The sequence below is a fragment of the Vicugna pacos genome, chromosome 8 (genome assembly GCF_048564905.1).
Source record: "Vicugna pacos chromosome 8, VicPac4, whole genome shotgun sequence".
Lineage (NCBI taxonomy): Eukaryota > Metazoa > Chordata > Mammalia > Artiodactyla > Camelidae > Vicugna > Vicugna pacos.
In genome coordinates this window covers 19516844-19533134 of record NC_132994.1, presented here as the reverse complement: position 1 = coordinate 19533134, position 16291 = coordinate 19516844, and the positions used below count along the sequence as shown (strand labels likewise).

Sequence of the window (16291 nt, the reverse complement as noted above, 5' to 3'; positions counted from 1 at the left end):
GCTCCTAGCAGGGTATTCATGACTTAGCATTACGGTTTATGTAGCTTTTAAAACATGTAAGGAACACGTCTGCCCTTAGTTGTTCCTTGAGAGAAACTTTTTCCTGTGTAACCCTTAGCACTTCAGGATCCATCCAGCTTTCTAATCCAAAGGGAAAATGTACTATATTGTCTTACTTTTCAAGTTTTTGAACATACTACTTTTTTCTTTTCTTTTTGCTGTGTTAATTCAGCTGCTCACCTATTTTATTTGAGAAAGGGTTGCTTTTGGTAAATTCACTTCCACAAAAGTACATGAGATTCTAATCTTATTTTAGTTCCAGTGCTGTAAGTGGTCATGCTTAATTTCATTGTCCTTTTTCATTCTAAGAGAAGCAAAAGCAACAGGTACAACATTGTATAAGCTGTGAAGTACAGGATGTGGAATTTATTGGTAGATCTTGTAGATGAGCCAGTGACTATGTATATTATTGTGTGGTATTTTTGATGTCTAAGTATATGTAGAGAGAGATTGTATAAATATTCTCATCTGTGTTGTCCTCTGTGATAGCAACTAGCCACGGGTGGCTACTAAACTGTAACATGTGAAGTGGTTGCCCCAACAGTGCAGCAGTAGAACATTTTTGTCCTTGCAGTAAGTTTTCACTGCTTTAGGTGCTAACATTTGCTTCTCCTTTCCTTACAGAGTCAATACAGATTCATTTGGAAGCCAGTGCTGCATCTCTTAGGAATTTTTACTCAAATTCTCTCTCATCTGGGGTCAGTAATGTCATCAAAATATTACAACCAAATGTAACAGGTACTGCACCTGACTTGATTTCTGACTCTCAGCACTGTTCAGGAAACTTGTCCATTGAGTTCATGGCAAAAAGATCTGTCAGAGCTCCCACTTGTAGCAAACAGTATCCAAATACGAATTCTGCTGCTTTTTTTTTAAAACTATGCATCCTTCAGTTTCTGAAAGAGGATGATACACAGTGTAGTGGGAAGAGCATAGTAATTGGAAAACTTTGAAAAATAGGGGAATTAAGTTTGTTTGGAGCACCTTCCACTGACGACAGTCTGTGATTTATTAGTACTGTTAACAGAAAGCATTTTAAACTGTGGGCTATTTTGAGTTAAAGGGAAAACAATACAAGATCAGTTTCTTCAGAAAATAGAAAACCATAATGATGAAGTTGTAAAAAGCCTTAAATACAAAGTTACAAATCAAAACCATTGTGATAAAAAGAATAGCCATCCAAGCTACCTAATCAAATGGGGTATTCAGAATTTCTCAATCTTCATCTGATATTGATGAAAACATACTGTTAGCCATTTGGTTTTGAAAACAAAAATGTACAGGATGCTTTTGTGCTAAACCTTATGTTTATATAATTATAATCTTATGTATACTTGTGATTGCCTTATGTGTGCTAAAAGTAATGGGGCAAATGGTTGAGCAGAAGTGAAACAACAGAGAGAACTTCTGTAGTAGTCAAATTGTGGCTGACTATGACTTTGGTCCTTGGGAACACAGTCTAGGGTAGAGGAGCAGGTCCCCTTTGTGGCAGACATGGCTTGCACGCTGTTGGCACATATTCACTCATTCCCCCTTCCCCTTTTCAGTTGTGTAGCTCTGGAGTGTATAGTCTTGCTGGACTTTGAAATATGGGTTCCCCGGATGTGTCTTGCTGTTCACAGTAGGCATTTGTTCATTTGCTGTATGGTGAATACTTTTAAAACTTGAAGTGCTCCACTGACCCATCCAACCCAGCCACCTTCAAATTGATGTTGCCATCATTTTGTCTTACCTCCTTCCTCTGGGTTCTCAACCCCTGGAGCAGCTCAGAGTCCAGTCACTGCTGCTTTACAGTAGAGATACCAAGTTTGAGCCAAAGGAGCAAGAGGTGGCAATAGCCCCATCCTATGATTATAAAGAAATGGCTTTATAAGCAGTGAGCAAGCGAAATAATCTTGAGTTGTTTTTCTTCTTGAACACAAATAATGTGATGTGTTCATTCATTTTCTGCCATGTAAGGTAGGTTTTGTTTTGTTTTGTTTTTTGTGGTTAATGGTGAAAGATTGGTTAAATAAGTCCATTCTTTTCTAACCAGTAGTGAGATGGAGTTAGTGAATGCACTGGTTGGAGTGTTTATGTCCTAGCAGAAGTTAAACCTTATATCCTACAGTGGAATGAATTTTCAAGACTAGAAGAATTTGCATTTAGAAAGGAAATAGTGTAAAAGCTGTTGAATCCTACTTTTTCTAATGTCATGGCCTGAAGCCATTTCCCTGTTCCACCTCTTCCCCATGTGGACTCAATATGATCAAAGTAAAACAATGAAAATCCTCAACTGAAATTTGCCACGCAAGGTGTTTTAATTCCAAAATTCTACTTTTTATTTTGTTTTTTAAACCAGATGAATTTGTGATCCCTCTGGACCCCCGATGGAATATGCAGGCTTTGGACATCATTAGAAATTCGATGGATTTTGACCCACAAACGGACCAGCCTGAGCAGCTCTTTGCTCTTTTAGAGTCTGTTGCAAACAAGTAGGTGAAGCCTGCTGTTCTGGGCACCATTTGCCTCACTGTGCACTGTGGCTTCACAGGTTACCTGTTCCCAAGACTCTGTCAAGTCTAATTTATACATGGTTTAATTTTCTGAACCTGAGAAAATCGGTAGGTGTTAGATGTGATTGCCTTCATCACCACCTCTCCACGCTCCGTGCACAGTGAAATCGCTCTGACCGTGATGTCAAAGTACCTGTGAATGTGGCAGGTCCTTAATAATTTAATAGAGTGCTTTAATAGATACACCGATGAAGCACTAGTGGTGGGGTTTATTTTATGGCTCATCCTTTATTATGGGATAGTCATGTTTCCACTGTTTTCTGTGTGATTGCCAGCAGCTCCTTGCATTTTCACCTGCTTGTTCTCTCACATGTCCTCTCCTCAGCCATCTGTCTGGCCCATCAAATGCTGGAGACAGACATACACACCCACAGTAAAAATTTACATAATTGTTATATATATAAGCTTGTCTTTCATCACTCTTTAATGTAATTATCAGTAATATTTTTAATTGGCCATCAGTGTAATGCATTTTAAAAAATAATTTTGTAGTGGAGTTTAATGTCCTTCACAGAAAAGTGCACTAATGAGTATACATCGTTTGAATGAATTTTCACAAAGTGAACTCACGCGTGACGTGTAGTAGCACCTTAAAGGCCCCTTTGTCCCTGCTCGCAGCAGCTCCCCCTTATTCCTCTCCTAGCACTGCAGATTAGGTGTGTGATGGCCAGTTTTAAGAGTTCACAGTGCTGTTCATCAGACCACAGCAGAGCCACACAGTGGGGCCTGCAGTCTCCTGAGCCTTCTGTCTTCCTCCCCAAGCTGGGTTGGCAGCCCTCTCACCTCCATCTCTCTTCTGTAGTCCACAGTTTACGGAGGTGGGGGGAGGGAATGGCAGGTTGAGGGAGACTGATGTTCCAGGGGGCCTCAGGATTCAGCGGGTAGAGGAGTGATAAGTATTATTAACTGTTAACTATTTGTTATGTTATGAAATCTCATTTCAGGACAATCATATATCTTGACCGGGAAAAACGGATTTTTACTGAAGCAAATTTGATTTCTGTTGGTGGCAAAAAGTTGAGAAATAGTGTTTTGAGAATGTCCTTTGAATTCCATAAAGGTAAGACCATTATCTTTAGTTTCTTGAGTTTTGCCTCTGTTTATATAATGTTGTGGAAGGTGAGAGAGAGATTCAGCAGCTGCTGCCATGTTACTGATTCCTTTTGATTTGCTGGCCTGACTTTAAACATGCTCCCTGATTCAGTATTAATGACTAGATGCTTTTTACATGTCCTTGATTTCATTTCCCTTTTGTAGCAACCATGCGAGGTAGGTCTCGAGGAGAAGGAGGCACAGAGATGCTCAAGGTCACATCTGCATCCTGTAGCAGAGCTAGAAGTTCAAATGTAGGTCTGGTTCAAAAAGTACAAGCTCATAAGCATTTAGTTACAGGGTCTTTCTTCCTCTTTCCTTTATTTTTTAAAATTGAAAAGAGTATATTTCTTGGAAAATAGTCAAACTATATAGAAGCATAGAAATTGAAAAAGTCTACTCTTGCAGCAGCTACTGATAATAGTAGATTCGTTTATATCTTCTCATAACTGTGTTATCTATCCATCCACTCATATATATACTTAGTTTGTTTTCTAGTTAAACAAATGCTTTTTTTCACTAAGATGTTATGAATAACCCTGGGTATATATGCCTAATTTGCTAACTTTAGTAACAATAGGCAAAGAATTGCTTTTGATTTTGATTTTTGTATTGAGGATAACATTAATTTATAGATTAGTGTGGATTTTTTTAAATGTCCAGAGATTAATTTAAATATGATTGAATGTTCTTATTTCATTTATACCAATTCTAAGATCCAGAGAGCTATCACAGCCTGCCTCATGAAATCGTGGTCAATCTTGCTGCTTTTTTTGAACTTTGTGATGCACTAGTCATGCTCTGGGTACAGTCCTCCCAGGGGATGGTGTCTGATGCCAGTGTCAACAAGGTGAGGAGATGTACCTGTTTTTATTTCAGACAACACATTTCTTGGCACAAAGATTCTTAGAAGCAAGACTAATTTCAGTGTTGTTTTATATATACATATCTATCTCCAGTATTAATTGAGAAACTTAACTGTTCTTAGGAGGTATAAATATATATGTATATTTTAAAGCTTTATGGGGGCTTAATTGACATATAATAATTGCATATATTTAAAGTGTACAATTTTATGTTTTGGCACGTTTTCCTCTGTGATACCATCACCACAGTCATGACAGTGAACATAATCCATCACCCTGAAACTTTTCCTCTCGTTCTTTTGCTTTCACTTTCTTTTTCCTGCCGCCAACTCCAACTAGGTATCTATTGATCTGCTTTCTGTGAATATCGATCAGTTGCATCTTCTAGCAATTTATTTATATTTTTTTTATTTGGCTACTTTTCCTCAAAATTGTTATTTTCGGACACACCCATATTGTTTTATATATCAAGAATTTGTTCCTTTTTATTGCGAAGTAATATTCCGTTGAATATATGTACTACAACTACAATGCATCCACCTGGTGAAAAACATTGTTATTTTAACAGTTATTTTAATTCACTTAAGCCTTCTTAGACATGATTGTCACATGGATTAAATTAGGTTTGAATCCAGATTATTCCAGTAATTCTGGTAAACTAGAATTGTAGATCTTAAACTTTTTAGTCCCCCTTATAATCATAAAAGTTACCAAGGACCTCAAAGAACTTTTGTTTATGTGGTTACATGTATCGGTATTTACTACAGTATGAAATAAATCAGAGAAATGTAAAAAATATTTATTAATCTGTTTACAAACACAGCAGATCCATTTTATGTTAATATGAATAGCCATTTTAATGAAAAGCAACTGTCTTTCAAAACAAATATTAGTAAGAAGAGTGGAACTGTTTTACATTTCTGCAAGTCTCTTTAATGTCCAGCTTAATAGAAGAAAGCTGGATTCTCACACCTGCTTCTGCATTCAGTCTCTTACAATAATGTTGTATGGGTTGAAGTTTGTGAAGAAAAACTGGCCTCTTTTCATATGGTTAAGAGGTTGGAAAAGTAGGAGTATTTAAATAAACATTTCATATAATTGTGAATACTTTTCGATCCTGTACCACAACTTGACAAGTGGTAGTTTTGTAAAGATAGCTTGTACTGCAGAATCTGAAAAAACATCACTGAACTTGCCATGTGTTAAAATTCATTGATTTGGCCTGCACTTTGGATGGACTTTTATACTTTCATGTATTTGTAGCTCATGTATTGGTAATTTGGAAAATATTATTCACTGAAATATCAGATCCTGTGAATGTTGACACATTTCATTTTTCAATATAAATAAATTTTTAAAAGTCACATTCATGAAAAATTACCACAAACCTCGTCAGAATCTTTAAGCATTGGGATGTTGTCATGCTCTTAGTCTTTCAAAGTTCTAGGTTTTGCTTGAAAGTTTGAATTTTATTATCAGCAACAAATACCCTCATGTTTTTCCTGAACTGGCAGATTCGCCACATTCATTTTCTGTATGGTGTTTGCCGGATACCCAATCATAGTTTGCCGGGGTTGTTTTTTTGTACCATCAGTGCAAAATGTCAACATAGTGAAAAAGGCATACAATGTGATACCATTATGAAAATAGCTTTAACATCACAAAACCTGAAAGGAATCACCCAATCTTGAGATTACTTTACTACAAAATACATAATTAGAAGAGCAGCGGTGTTAGAGACTCAGAATACCTGATTTGCATTAAAAAGCTACATTAATGAAAAGAACAGTTACTGTCATAAGGGTAGACACATAGACCAATGAAACAAAGAAAAGAATTCAGAAATAGACCCTCACACACATGGTCAGTTAATTTTTTTGTTTCAGGGGTGCAAACATGCAAGGATAATTCAATGGGGAAAACCGTTCATTCAACAAATAATGAACAAATAGATATCCACACAGTAAAGTAAAAATGAGCCTTTACCTCCTCCTTATGTTATATATCAAATTTACCTCAAAATGGATCCTAGACTCATACCTAAAAGCTAAAATTATGAATCATCTGAAAGAAAACATAGGAGAAAATCTTAACATCCTGAGGATAGGCAAAGATTTCAGAGCATTCTTCATAAAAGAAAAAAACTGATGAACTAAATTTTGTCAAAATTAAAAACTTCTGTTGTTAACAACTTTAAGAATGAAAGCACTGGGAGAAACTGTTTTCAACTCATATAAACAAGTAATAAGATAGCCCAATTTAAAAAATGGGCTAGAGAATTTGAATAGATGCATCTCAGAAAATTTATGAATGCCCAATAAAAACGTGAAAAATGCAACATCATTAACTATCAAGGAGATGTAAACTGAAACCATAATGAGGTGCCACCCACCTGAATGGCTAAAATTAAAATTGCCAACAGCAGCAAGTATTGGCAAGGAAGTGGAACATGAACTCGCCTACCCTGCTGGTTGGAATACCAAGTGGTGCAGGTGCTTTGTAAAACAAGTTGGCATTTTCTTATAGCATTGCATGTACACTTACACATGACCCAATAATTTATTTTTCTCTAATACCTCTGAATGCCAAGTAATAGGAGGAAAGATCTTTCTCTTCTCAGGCTGCCTTAATATCCCTAAAAATATTCCAGTTGAATGCTAGACCTTTAGCATGTTGAGTATTGATTAACATTTGAAGTCTGTGTTTTGTGCCTTTAATGAGGAGATGTTTGTGAGCAGTTTTGGTTTACTTTGTTTTTAGATCTTGGGTTCTGTGCAGTGGCGGGACCGATTTTGGAGTGTGGCTGACTCAGTAAAAGTGGATGCCCCAGGCCTGGCCCTGCTTGCCCTTCACTGGCACTGGGTTTTAAAACATGTGGTCCGTCAGATCCCCCAACTCCTGATGAACCATGAAGACAAGTAAGACAACATCTACAGTACTGATGTTAGAGGAGGGTTTGGAATTGAAACTTGTTTCTTCTTACTTTACTTTGGTTTGTTCCTTTGGCCTATTGGTGAATGTAAATCGAATATAAAATGTAAGTGATGTCACTGACTATCCAGCTTTTCCCCCTTTCCTTACTTCCCTTTTGCCCTGTATCTCCTTCTTTAAAGATATTACAAAGAGGTTCAGACCGTCTCAGAACACATACAGAACTGCTTGGGGAGCCCAACCGGAGGATTCACTGGTGTAAAGAAGTTGCAGAAGTTCCTAGGACGACCGTTTCCTTTTAAGGTACAACTTTGGACGCTTGTAGTAAACAAAGATCCGACTTCTTCTGAAGTTCTCTGGAACGTGAAGACTGCCATTCAGCTAGACTGAGCCTTGCTTGTGAAGCTTAATTCTTAAATGTTCAATAAGTACTATTAACTGTTTTGTTAAATGTTACCATTTTACCTATTAAGACTATTAAGGCTGACTAGACTTTTGTTTCTTCTTCTTTTCTTTTCCCCTCTTAATGGAGGCACTGGGGATTGAACCCAGGACTTCATGCGTGCCAAGCATGCCCTCTACCACAGACCCATAGCCCCCACCCCTAAGTAGACTTCTAACTTGATTACTGTAAAATCTCCTGAGAGCAACAGGAGTAAACAAACCGTATGTTTTGTAGAAGCATTAAGGAAATATTTAAAATTTTTTCAGACATGAATAGGCTGCTAAAAAGAACCACTTTTCTCCTCTGTAATAGGTTCTCCTGGTTTTATTGTTGCAGGACAAGCTGGTGGTGGAGTGTTTTTCACAACTGAGAATCTTTAACAAAGCCCTTGCCATCAGGGAGCGGATGCTTGCCCTTGGGGAGAGTGGATGGCGGGAAGACGTTAGTCGGCTCCAAGTGGCTGCTTCTGAGTGGACATTAAAGAAAAGTCTCCTGCAAGCTTGGGGGCTGGTCCTCAGAGCTAACATTCTGGAAGATGTCAACCTGGGTAATATTCTCTGCAGTCTGGCCAGCTAACAACGTTATAAGCATATCCTCTGCCCTGCAGCCAATAAGTTTAAAATTTTTTTCCTTTAAGTTTTCTTTTCTTCCCCATCTTTCTTTTTTTCTGTATACTTTAATAACCACTAAATAAGTGTCGGGCGTAAGGCCAAACTTTACATATACTGTTTAATTTACATATACTATTTAATTCTGTCATTGGAATTGTGCAGTTTTGAATAGCATTCTTTAATAGATGAGAAACTCAGGCTCAGGTGAAGTTCATCTTAGGTTAAGCTCATGGTCACATCACTGGCTGTTGGGTATCTGAGCCTGACCACTGACCACTATGTGTCTTTTTATTCAGATGAATTAAAGGATCTCATGAATGCTCAGTGTTTAGAACTAAAAGCCAAAGGAATTTCACTTGGTTTTCTGGAGAAAAAACATAATGAAGCTTCCTCCGTGTCCCAGCCAGACTTTACCTCCTTAATCCAGCTCACCAGGCGTGTTCAGTTGTGGCCTGCAATGGAGTACCTGGCTGTGCTTTGGCAGTACAAAGTGACAGCTGATTTTATGACACGGGCTTGTCTGAGAAGGTATGCCATCCTTCAGGTTTTTTCTTTGGGGGGAACTTATTTTTTTTGTTGAGTTTTTCCTTATAATCCTACATGTAAAACAGAGCACAGCCTTGTCTTGAGGGGAACTGGTCGCTGAGGCAGAGGGAGGTCAGTAGCCATTTTGGAAAGCCAAAACTTCTTGAAGATTCTTTGCCTGTTTTGACCCCACTTCTAAAAGTTATTAGATATTTTTCCAGTAAAATTGCTTCCTCATTTTTAAGTAAGTGTACTCTACGTTCTATGTGTTCCATCTTCCCTTACATAAGAGCCCACAACCCACTCTATCACCCTTTATTTTTGGAACAGGTCCAGCAAAAATCAGCAACCCCAGATAGATGAGGAGATAAGTCATCACATCACCTTTTGTCTTAAGCACACGCCAGTTGCTCTACAAGAGCTTCGAGACCTTTGGTCCTTACAGCACCATCAAAAGGTAAAAACCAAAATCAAAATAAAAAAACCTCTTTATACTATGAGCTAATTAGATTTTTTTATGGCAGATTGGTTTTAGAACATTTTATTCAATCTCAAAATTACACATTGTGAAATTCTAGTCCTTTCTGCAGTAAGATTTGAAGAGGAGATCTTTGAATATTCTTTTGCAATAATTTCTTGGGTATTTCTCAACTTTTATCACAAATTCATTCCATTCAGTTTCCAGTTAAATATGGCTAAAATATTTGCTTATTTTTATATTGTTTGCTCGAAAATGTATGGAGTGTTTTTTAACTCTTCCACAGAGAATAACCATTGAATAGTGATAAACTGTAGTTAATACAACTTCATTAGTACAATCTTAAATTTTTTTTGATATTTTATTCATTTGTTTTGATGACATAATTGTGTAATTATTTTATTTATGTTTTCTCATGCAGCCTTATAAAAATGGAGCTCATCTTAGTTTTATAAAATTATAAATACGTTAAGTGACTTGACTAAGATAACTTGGGTGGCAGAAAATCAGAACGTTAGGAATAATACCTTTAAATACATGTTAGTTTTAGTCAAGGCTTACAAGGCAGATACCTAAGTTGATTTATTGAATCTTTCAAGTACTCTTATCTAATTATTCCTTTATCTCTAGATGTCTACTGAAGAAATGATCTCTTTGTGGTCCGAGTTATTTAATTCCACGTTTATGTCTTTCTGGAGCAGTACTGTGACCACAAATCCAGAGTACTGGCTCACATGGAGCCCTCTGCCTGATGTGCAGCAGAGGGAGATGCCCAAGTTCCTTTTGGACTCCACATTGAAGGTTTGTTGGCATAAAATCATAAAAATGTTTAGTGACATTGGAAAAAACTTCTCAACAGATCTAGTAATAAACATTTATTCCTAGGATAGAGTAGTGACTAAGTAAGTGATTGCAATACTTTATTTTCTACAGGATGTTAATTAAGTGTACCTTCAAAAAAGATATTCCATCTTATGTGATTTGGAAAACCCTGAATAAATGTAAAAACAGCTTCCATTAAAAGGTTTTAAATTTCTTTATTAAAATATTTTTTTCTAATTATAAGATTTTTAAACAGTATGGAAACATGTATATGTATGTACCTATATATGCATGTGTGTGTATATAGCTGCACATACACAGACATAATGTTATGTGTATATGTGTATTTATATGCATACATGTGTATATATTTATCTAATGTAGAATTCACTAAGAATGACCACTCTTTGCTCTGTATCTTTCTGTTAACATATTTTTATGTTAAATACATATGTAAACAAAAATATGATCACTTTATTTGTTCACATAATATGTCGTGGAAATTTGCACCTGTCATTCCAGCCTGTTCTTTTTAAGGTATTCCATTGTACTAATGTGCTGGAATGTATTCAATCACTTTCTTATCGATAAGAGTTGAAGTTTCTTGCCTTCTCTCTCTCCTGTAACAAGCATACCTGCATCGCCTACCCTTGTATAAGCCTTTGTCCATTTGTCTGACTATTTCTGTGAATGTTTGACAAGATTTGGAATTTAACCTTGGGCAAAGTGTCTGCATATTTAAAGAAATTTATAAATATTATCAGAATGTCTAGGGAAGTAGTTTTTTGGTTTTGTTTTGTTTTTTCACTTTTCAAACTTGGTAGAGAGGGAGGACTCAGGGCTAGAGAACATTTCACTTAGCATATATTCTGCTTTTCTGTATCTTGGCCACACTAGGTGTTATTAACATTTTAAATTATTACCAGTCATATAATTTTGAAAATGTCATTTTTATCTGTATTCCTTTTATTATTATTATGAGATTGAACATCTTTACATATGTATACTGATCATTTTTATTTCTTCCTCTTAATTTTCCAGTTATGTGTATTGCCTGTTTTGTTTAAAAATAAAGGTCATCATCATCATTTTATTATTGATGATCTCTTTATATATGATAGACATTAAACCTTTACCCAACGTATGGTTCAAAATGTATTTCTAGTGTCTCAAGTTTGAAGATGTTTTCTCATATCACAGAAGCTTTATAGTGTTTTCTTCTCATATATGGCAGTCCCTTTCTACTTTCTGGCTTTGCTATCATGCTTTTTAAATAAGCCTTCTTTCACTACCCATAGGGTTAAAAATCATTTGCTCATATTTTCTACTTTTTTGTTTTTATTCTAATTTTACGTTAATCTCATCTTGTTTTATGAGGTGGGTATGCAATTTTAAAATTTTATACAAACAAGTATATCCAAAGCAATATCCAAAGCACCAGTTTTTACCTCATCCTTTCTATCTCATTCAAAACACCCCCTCTGTCATAATATCTTATTCCTACAGATGTCTGTGGATTAATTTTTGGACTCTGTTCTGTTCCATTGCTCTATCAAAATTGATTTTCTTTAGTATAAAACATCCCTCAGACCCTTTGTTGTTAGACCTTATGGATCCCCAGGAGTTGCATAGAGTCAGTGTTTTCTCTCATATGTATTTGACCTCCTAACCCTTTGCTATGGACAGCTGTCCTTTGTCCCAGATTAATTGCCCAAGGAGCACAAGCTTGGCAAACCTTGTCCCTGGCTCTCATGTGTGTCTTCTCTTTTCCCTGTCTCCAAGTCTCATCTTCCTGCAGTGTGCCCCAGCTCTGCTGCAGGAATGGTCTTCCTGATTGATGCCTAGGTTTGAGGGATTTTCTTCTACATCCCTGAAGTACCCACTGCTCCTCATTCTTAGAGAATGGGGTCCATGGTCCTTCAAAGTCCTCCTCCACCTGACCGCATCCCACCGCTTTGTCTTAGGCTCATGTTTACTTGTTCTTCGCAATCCGAATCTCCTCTTTAAAAAATTATCTTTCTTCCCTCTAAGGTGCCCCGGGGATGCTTGTTGAAACCTAGTTAATTTCTAAAAGTTACTTGATACCTCTTCATCCATCAGGGTCCTGGCAGTCTCGGTAGAGCCGTTTTCTCCAAGTGCTGCTTCGAAGTCTTGACCAGCAGCTGTAGAGCAAGTCCCTGGGATGTGAGCGGCCTCCCTATCCTGTCCTCCTTGCATGTCACGCTTGGGGAGTGGGTTGAGAAAGCCCAGCAACTCCGGGACATCAGCTCGGTGCTTTGGACCAACATGGCTGTCCCTTCAGTAGCAGAGTTCAGGTATTTCCTCCCCCGGGTAGATGGGGAAGCTCTTGTCCTTCCTCCAGAGCATGCAGCAGGGACCTTCTTCAGAACTTTCTTCTGTCATGGCTGGTTCTGGTGGTGGAGGAAGGGTGTTTTCGGACTGGATTACCAGGTTTTCAGCCCATGACAGAGACTGCTGTAAGCAGGCCAGCTGCTCTGTCAGTTGTAAATATATTGTGACAAAGAGGATGGTGCTTAGAAAATCATGTAAGATTAAGAGAGAATAGAAACTGATCTCCAAGTATAGGCAGTGCAGTGTGTCTTGTCAGTTTCTGAAAAAACAACAGTGTGGGAAAGGAATGCTGATTGCTGAGGTGCAAACCCTTAAGTGTTTCCCTGTCCCCACAGACGCACGGATTCCCAGCTCCAGGGGCTGGTGCTGTGCCGGCACCTGGCCGGCCTGGCGGAGCTGCTCCCCGAGCCCCGGCGGCAGGAGTACCTACAGAACTGCCAGCAGCTGCTGCTTGGGGACAGCCAGGCCTTCCAGCATGTTGGCCAGACTCTCGGGGACATGGCCGGGCAGGAGGAGCTGCCCAAGGAGCTGCTGTGTCTCTTGCTCACCTCCCTGCGCCACTTGTTTGGGGATGGGGAGGGTAAGCGGGACCTGCCTGAGCCAGCCCGCCGTGGGAGCCTGTGGGTGAGCCTTGGCTTGCTCCAGATCCAGACCTGGCTTCCCCAGGCACGCTTTGACCCCGCCGTGAAGAGAGAATACAAGCTCAAGTATGCCAAGGAAGAGGTATGGAGGCACGGGTTTGGAGCGAGGGCTGCATCCCTGACTGCCTGGTTTTGCTTAGTGTATCACTCCTATTACTCCCTTTTGGATGCTCAGACCACAGAGCGGGTGATTTTGCATAAGTTGCCTTGGGATTCCCAGGAGTGTATTCTGAAGGCTGCGTTTTCCTCTTTGACAGTTCCTCTGAGTAGGTTCAGGCTTTTCTGATGTGTCTGCCAATAGACCGCCCTGGGCAGAGGGCGTGGCAGGAGAACACCAGTGGTACCCCTCACTATCCACATCCCTCTACCTGAGCTAAGTTTCAGGTCTTTGGATTTGGGTGACTTCTCTAGACAGGGTATAGTGTTCCTTAGGTTTTGAACTTTTGGTGTGTGTCTTCCCAAACTCAAGAGTCAAGTATTTTCAGGTAATAAGGTACACATTACTAGTTGCGGTGAAGGCCAGGCAGCTGTAGCAGAGACTCAGGAGTTCATTGGCATAAATGAGGTTGTTTCTTTTCACCTGACAGCCCTGAAGTGAGTGGTACAGGTAAATGGAGCAGAACCCCCACCTTTGGGTCATTCAGGAACCCAGGTTCTTCTATTCTAGGGAGCCACCCTCCCCCAGGGCATGGTCCTAGCTGGGCACAGCAAACCAGTTTCTCCCCTTTCTATTAGTTACACCAGCTGCAGTGTGAATGGAAGACCCGGAACCTCTCATCCCAGCTACAGACCGGAAGAGAGCTGGAGGATGAAGTTATTCTCAATCACTCTCATCCTCATGTCAGGTACGTAATAGAGTGATTATTTGAGTTGGGGGTTTTGGGCTCAGATCTTAAAAAAAAGACATTTTGAGGTTGACCTTTGCAATGTAATGACAGTATTAAGCAGAGATTATGATCTGCATCTCTGAACTACATTAGCAGGTGGATCCCAAAGCCATGGTTATAATCAGGGAAAATATGTACTCTAAAAGGAGGGAGGGGGAGTCACATGGGGCCAACAGGGTTGAAACCAGAGCTCACTCTCCACATGGAAGGGCTTGCTGTGATGACGTACCCTGTGTGGGTCTGGTGCCTTAGTAGTTACTGTTCAGTGAGGGGGTTCTGAGTTCCAGTCCTGTCCCTGTCCTTTGGCTTTAGAACTGGGGAAGACCACTTAATGCCTTTAAACCCCAGGGCCATATCTGTAAAAGGCGGGTAATAGTGCCTACTTCAGTGAGATAAGCATCTAAAGTGCTTAGCAACATGTGTTGCACATGGTAAATGCTGTATATATATACATTATCCATTTTCATTATAATTGTCAATATATCATCATTTTATTCCTCAGTAGCTGAAAAACTTTTATTTTCTTGAGGGCTCAGTCTAGATTTGCTGCTTTTCTTCTGACGGAATCTGCATACTGTGTTAATTTGCCTTTAGGTTGCTTCACCAAAGAATTGATCACCTGGAGAATTTAATCTGCAGCCTGTCCAAGAAGCAGGCCTTCAGGCCCCAGCTGCCTGCCTACGAGTCCCTGGTGCAGGAGATCCACCATTACATCACCAGCATTGCCAAGGCCTCTGCTGTTCAGGATCTGCTCGCGCGGCTCCTGCAGGCCCTCCACGTCGACGGACCTCGGCCTGCCCAGGCGGCCCAGAACCTCCTGAAGGAGGAGGCCTCCTGGCAGCAGTCGCACCACCAGTTCAGGAGGCGGCTGGCCGAGGAGTTCGCCCTTTTCCCGGACTCTGTGGCCCCGCTGCAGGCATCCATCCTGCAGCTGCAGCACGGCATGCGGCTGGTGGCATGCGAGGTCCACGCCTCGCTCCATGGCAGCGCAGTCTGCGCGGACAGGCTGGGTGCCCTGGCCACATCCCTGCTGGCTTTCCCATCGGTGGACCTCACTTTCCCCACCTACTATGCTCACGCAGATGCTTTGTGCTCAGTGAAGTCGGAGGAGGTGCTGCGAGGCCTTGGGAAGCTGATCAAGCGCTCGGGAGGAAAGGAACTGGAAGGCAAGGGCCAGGGGCTCTGCCCTACCCGAGAACAGCTGCTGCTGAACGCCCTCCTTTACCTGCGCTCCCACGTGCTGTGCAAGGGAGAGCTGGACCAGCGGGCCCTGCAGCTCTTCAGACACGTGTGTCAGGTAAGTGCATCTCTGGGGCCTGCCTCAGCCCCGCTCCTGAAGGGAACTGGAGGCAGCAGCAAGGCGCCTGCAGGACTCGAGTGGTGCCTGGTGTCGGTGAGACAGTGTGGTTAGGGAGTGGGGACCTACTGTCTGTTCCTTTCCTTTTCCCATTTAACTCTCGGTTTTTCTCAATTTTTAAGAGGTTAAAAGAAATTATTAGTGATGTTAGCCCTTTATGCATGATACACACTGCAAACATTTTCTCCTTGTTTGTAGGTTGTTTCTGGCTTTGTTTATGATGGGTTTTCCCATGTAATTGTATCAACTTTTATTAACATTAAGAAAATAATTTGTTTTTTCCTTACCAACAAAAGCAATTTGTTCTCATTGTAGACAATTAAAAATGAATAATTATAAGCAAAATTACTAGATTCTGCCACTTAAAGCTATATAAACTGTTAACACGTTTCCATTCTAGACTTGCTTTTTTGTGTGTGTATCTGAAGGGTATGTCTATGATGCTCTAAATTTTTTAAGGCCATTTTTCCCAGTGGTTTACAGGGTTTGTTTTTTTTTTTTTTGAGGGGGTGGTAAGGGAGTAGAATCCTTTTAAAAATTAAAAGTATTAACATAGTGATCTAGTATTTAATAGATAAAACTGCTGCTCTGGGTAAGGAGAGTACTGTCCCCTTTATGACCTCTAACATATGTCCCCAAATTGCTGGAGACCTACAGACCACTAAGGAA

At 39.8% G+C, this 16291-nt stretch overlaps 1 protein-coding gene across 2 annotated transcripts in view; it reads left to right on the top strand.

Annotated features, from left to right (window-relative positions):
* MDN1 (midasin AAA ATPase 1) overlaps nt 1-16291 on the top strand; it is a 139510-nt gene that overhangs the window by 81043 nt on the left and 42176 nt on the right. For both annotated transcript variants that reach the window (XM_006200336.4, XM_015235997.3), the window contains exons 50-63: nt 685-798; nt 2402-2534; nt 3560-3675; nt 4424-4557; nt 7334-7491; nt 7687-7807; nt 8286-8496; nt 8857-9088; nt 9416-9542; nt 10194-10364; nt 12486-12700; nt 13073-13460; nt 14114-14223; nt 14860-15562. In XM_006200336.4, the coding sequence (XP_006200398.2) occupies nt 685-798; nt 2402-2534; nt 3560-3675; nt 4424-4557; nt 7334-7491; nt 7687-7807; nt 8286-8496; nt 8857-9088; nt 9416-9542; nt 10194-10364; nt 12486-12700; nt 13073-13460; nt 14114-14223; nt 14860-15562 (2933 nt within the window). The remainder of the gene's footprint in view (nt 1-684; nt 799-2401; nt 2535-3559; nt 3676-4423; nt 4558-7333; nt 7492-7686; nt 7808-8285; nt 8497-8856; nt 9089-9415; nt 9543-10193; nt 10365-12485; nt 12701-13072; nt 13461-14113; nt 14224-14859; nt 15563-16291) is intronic.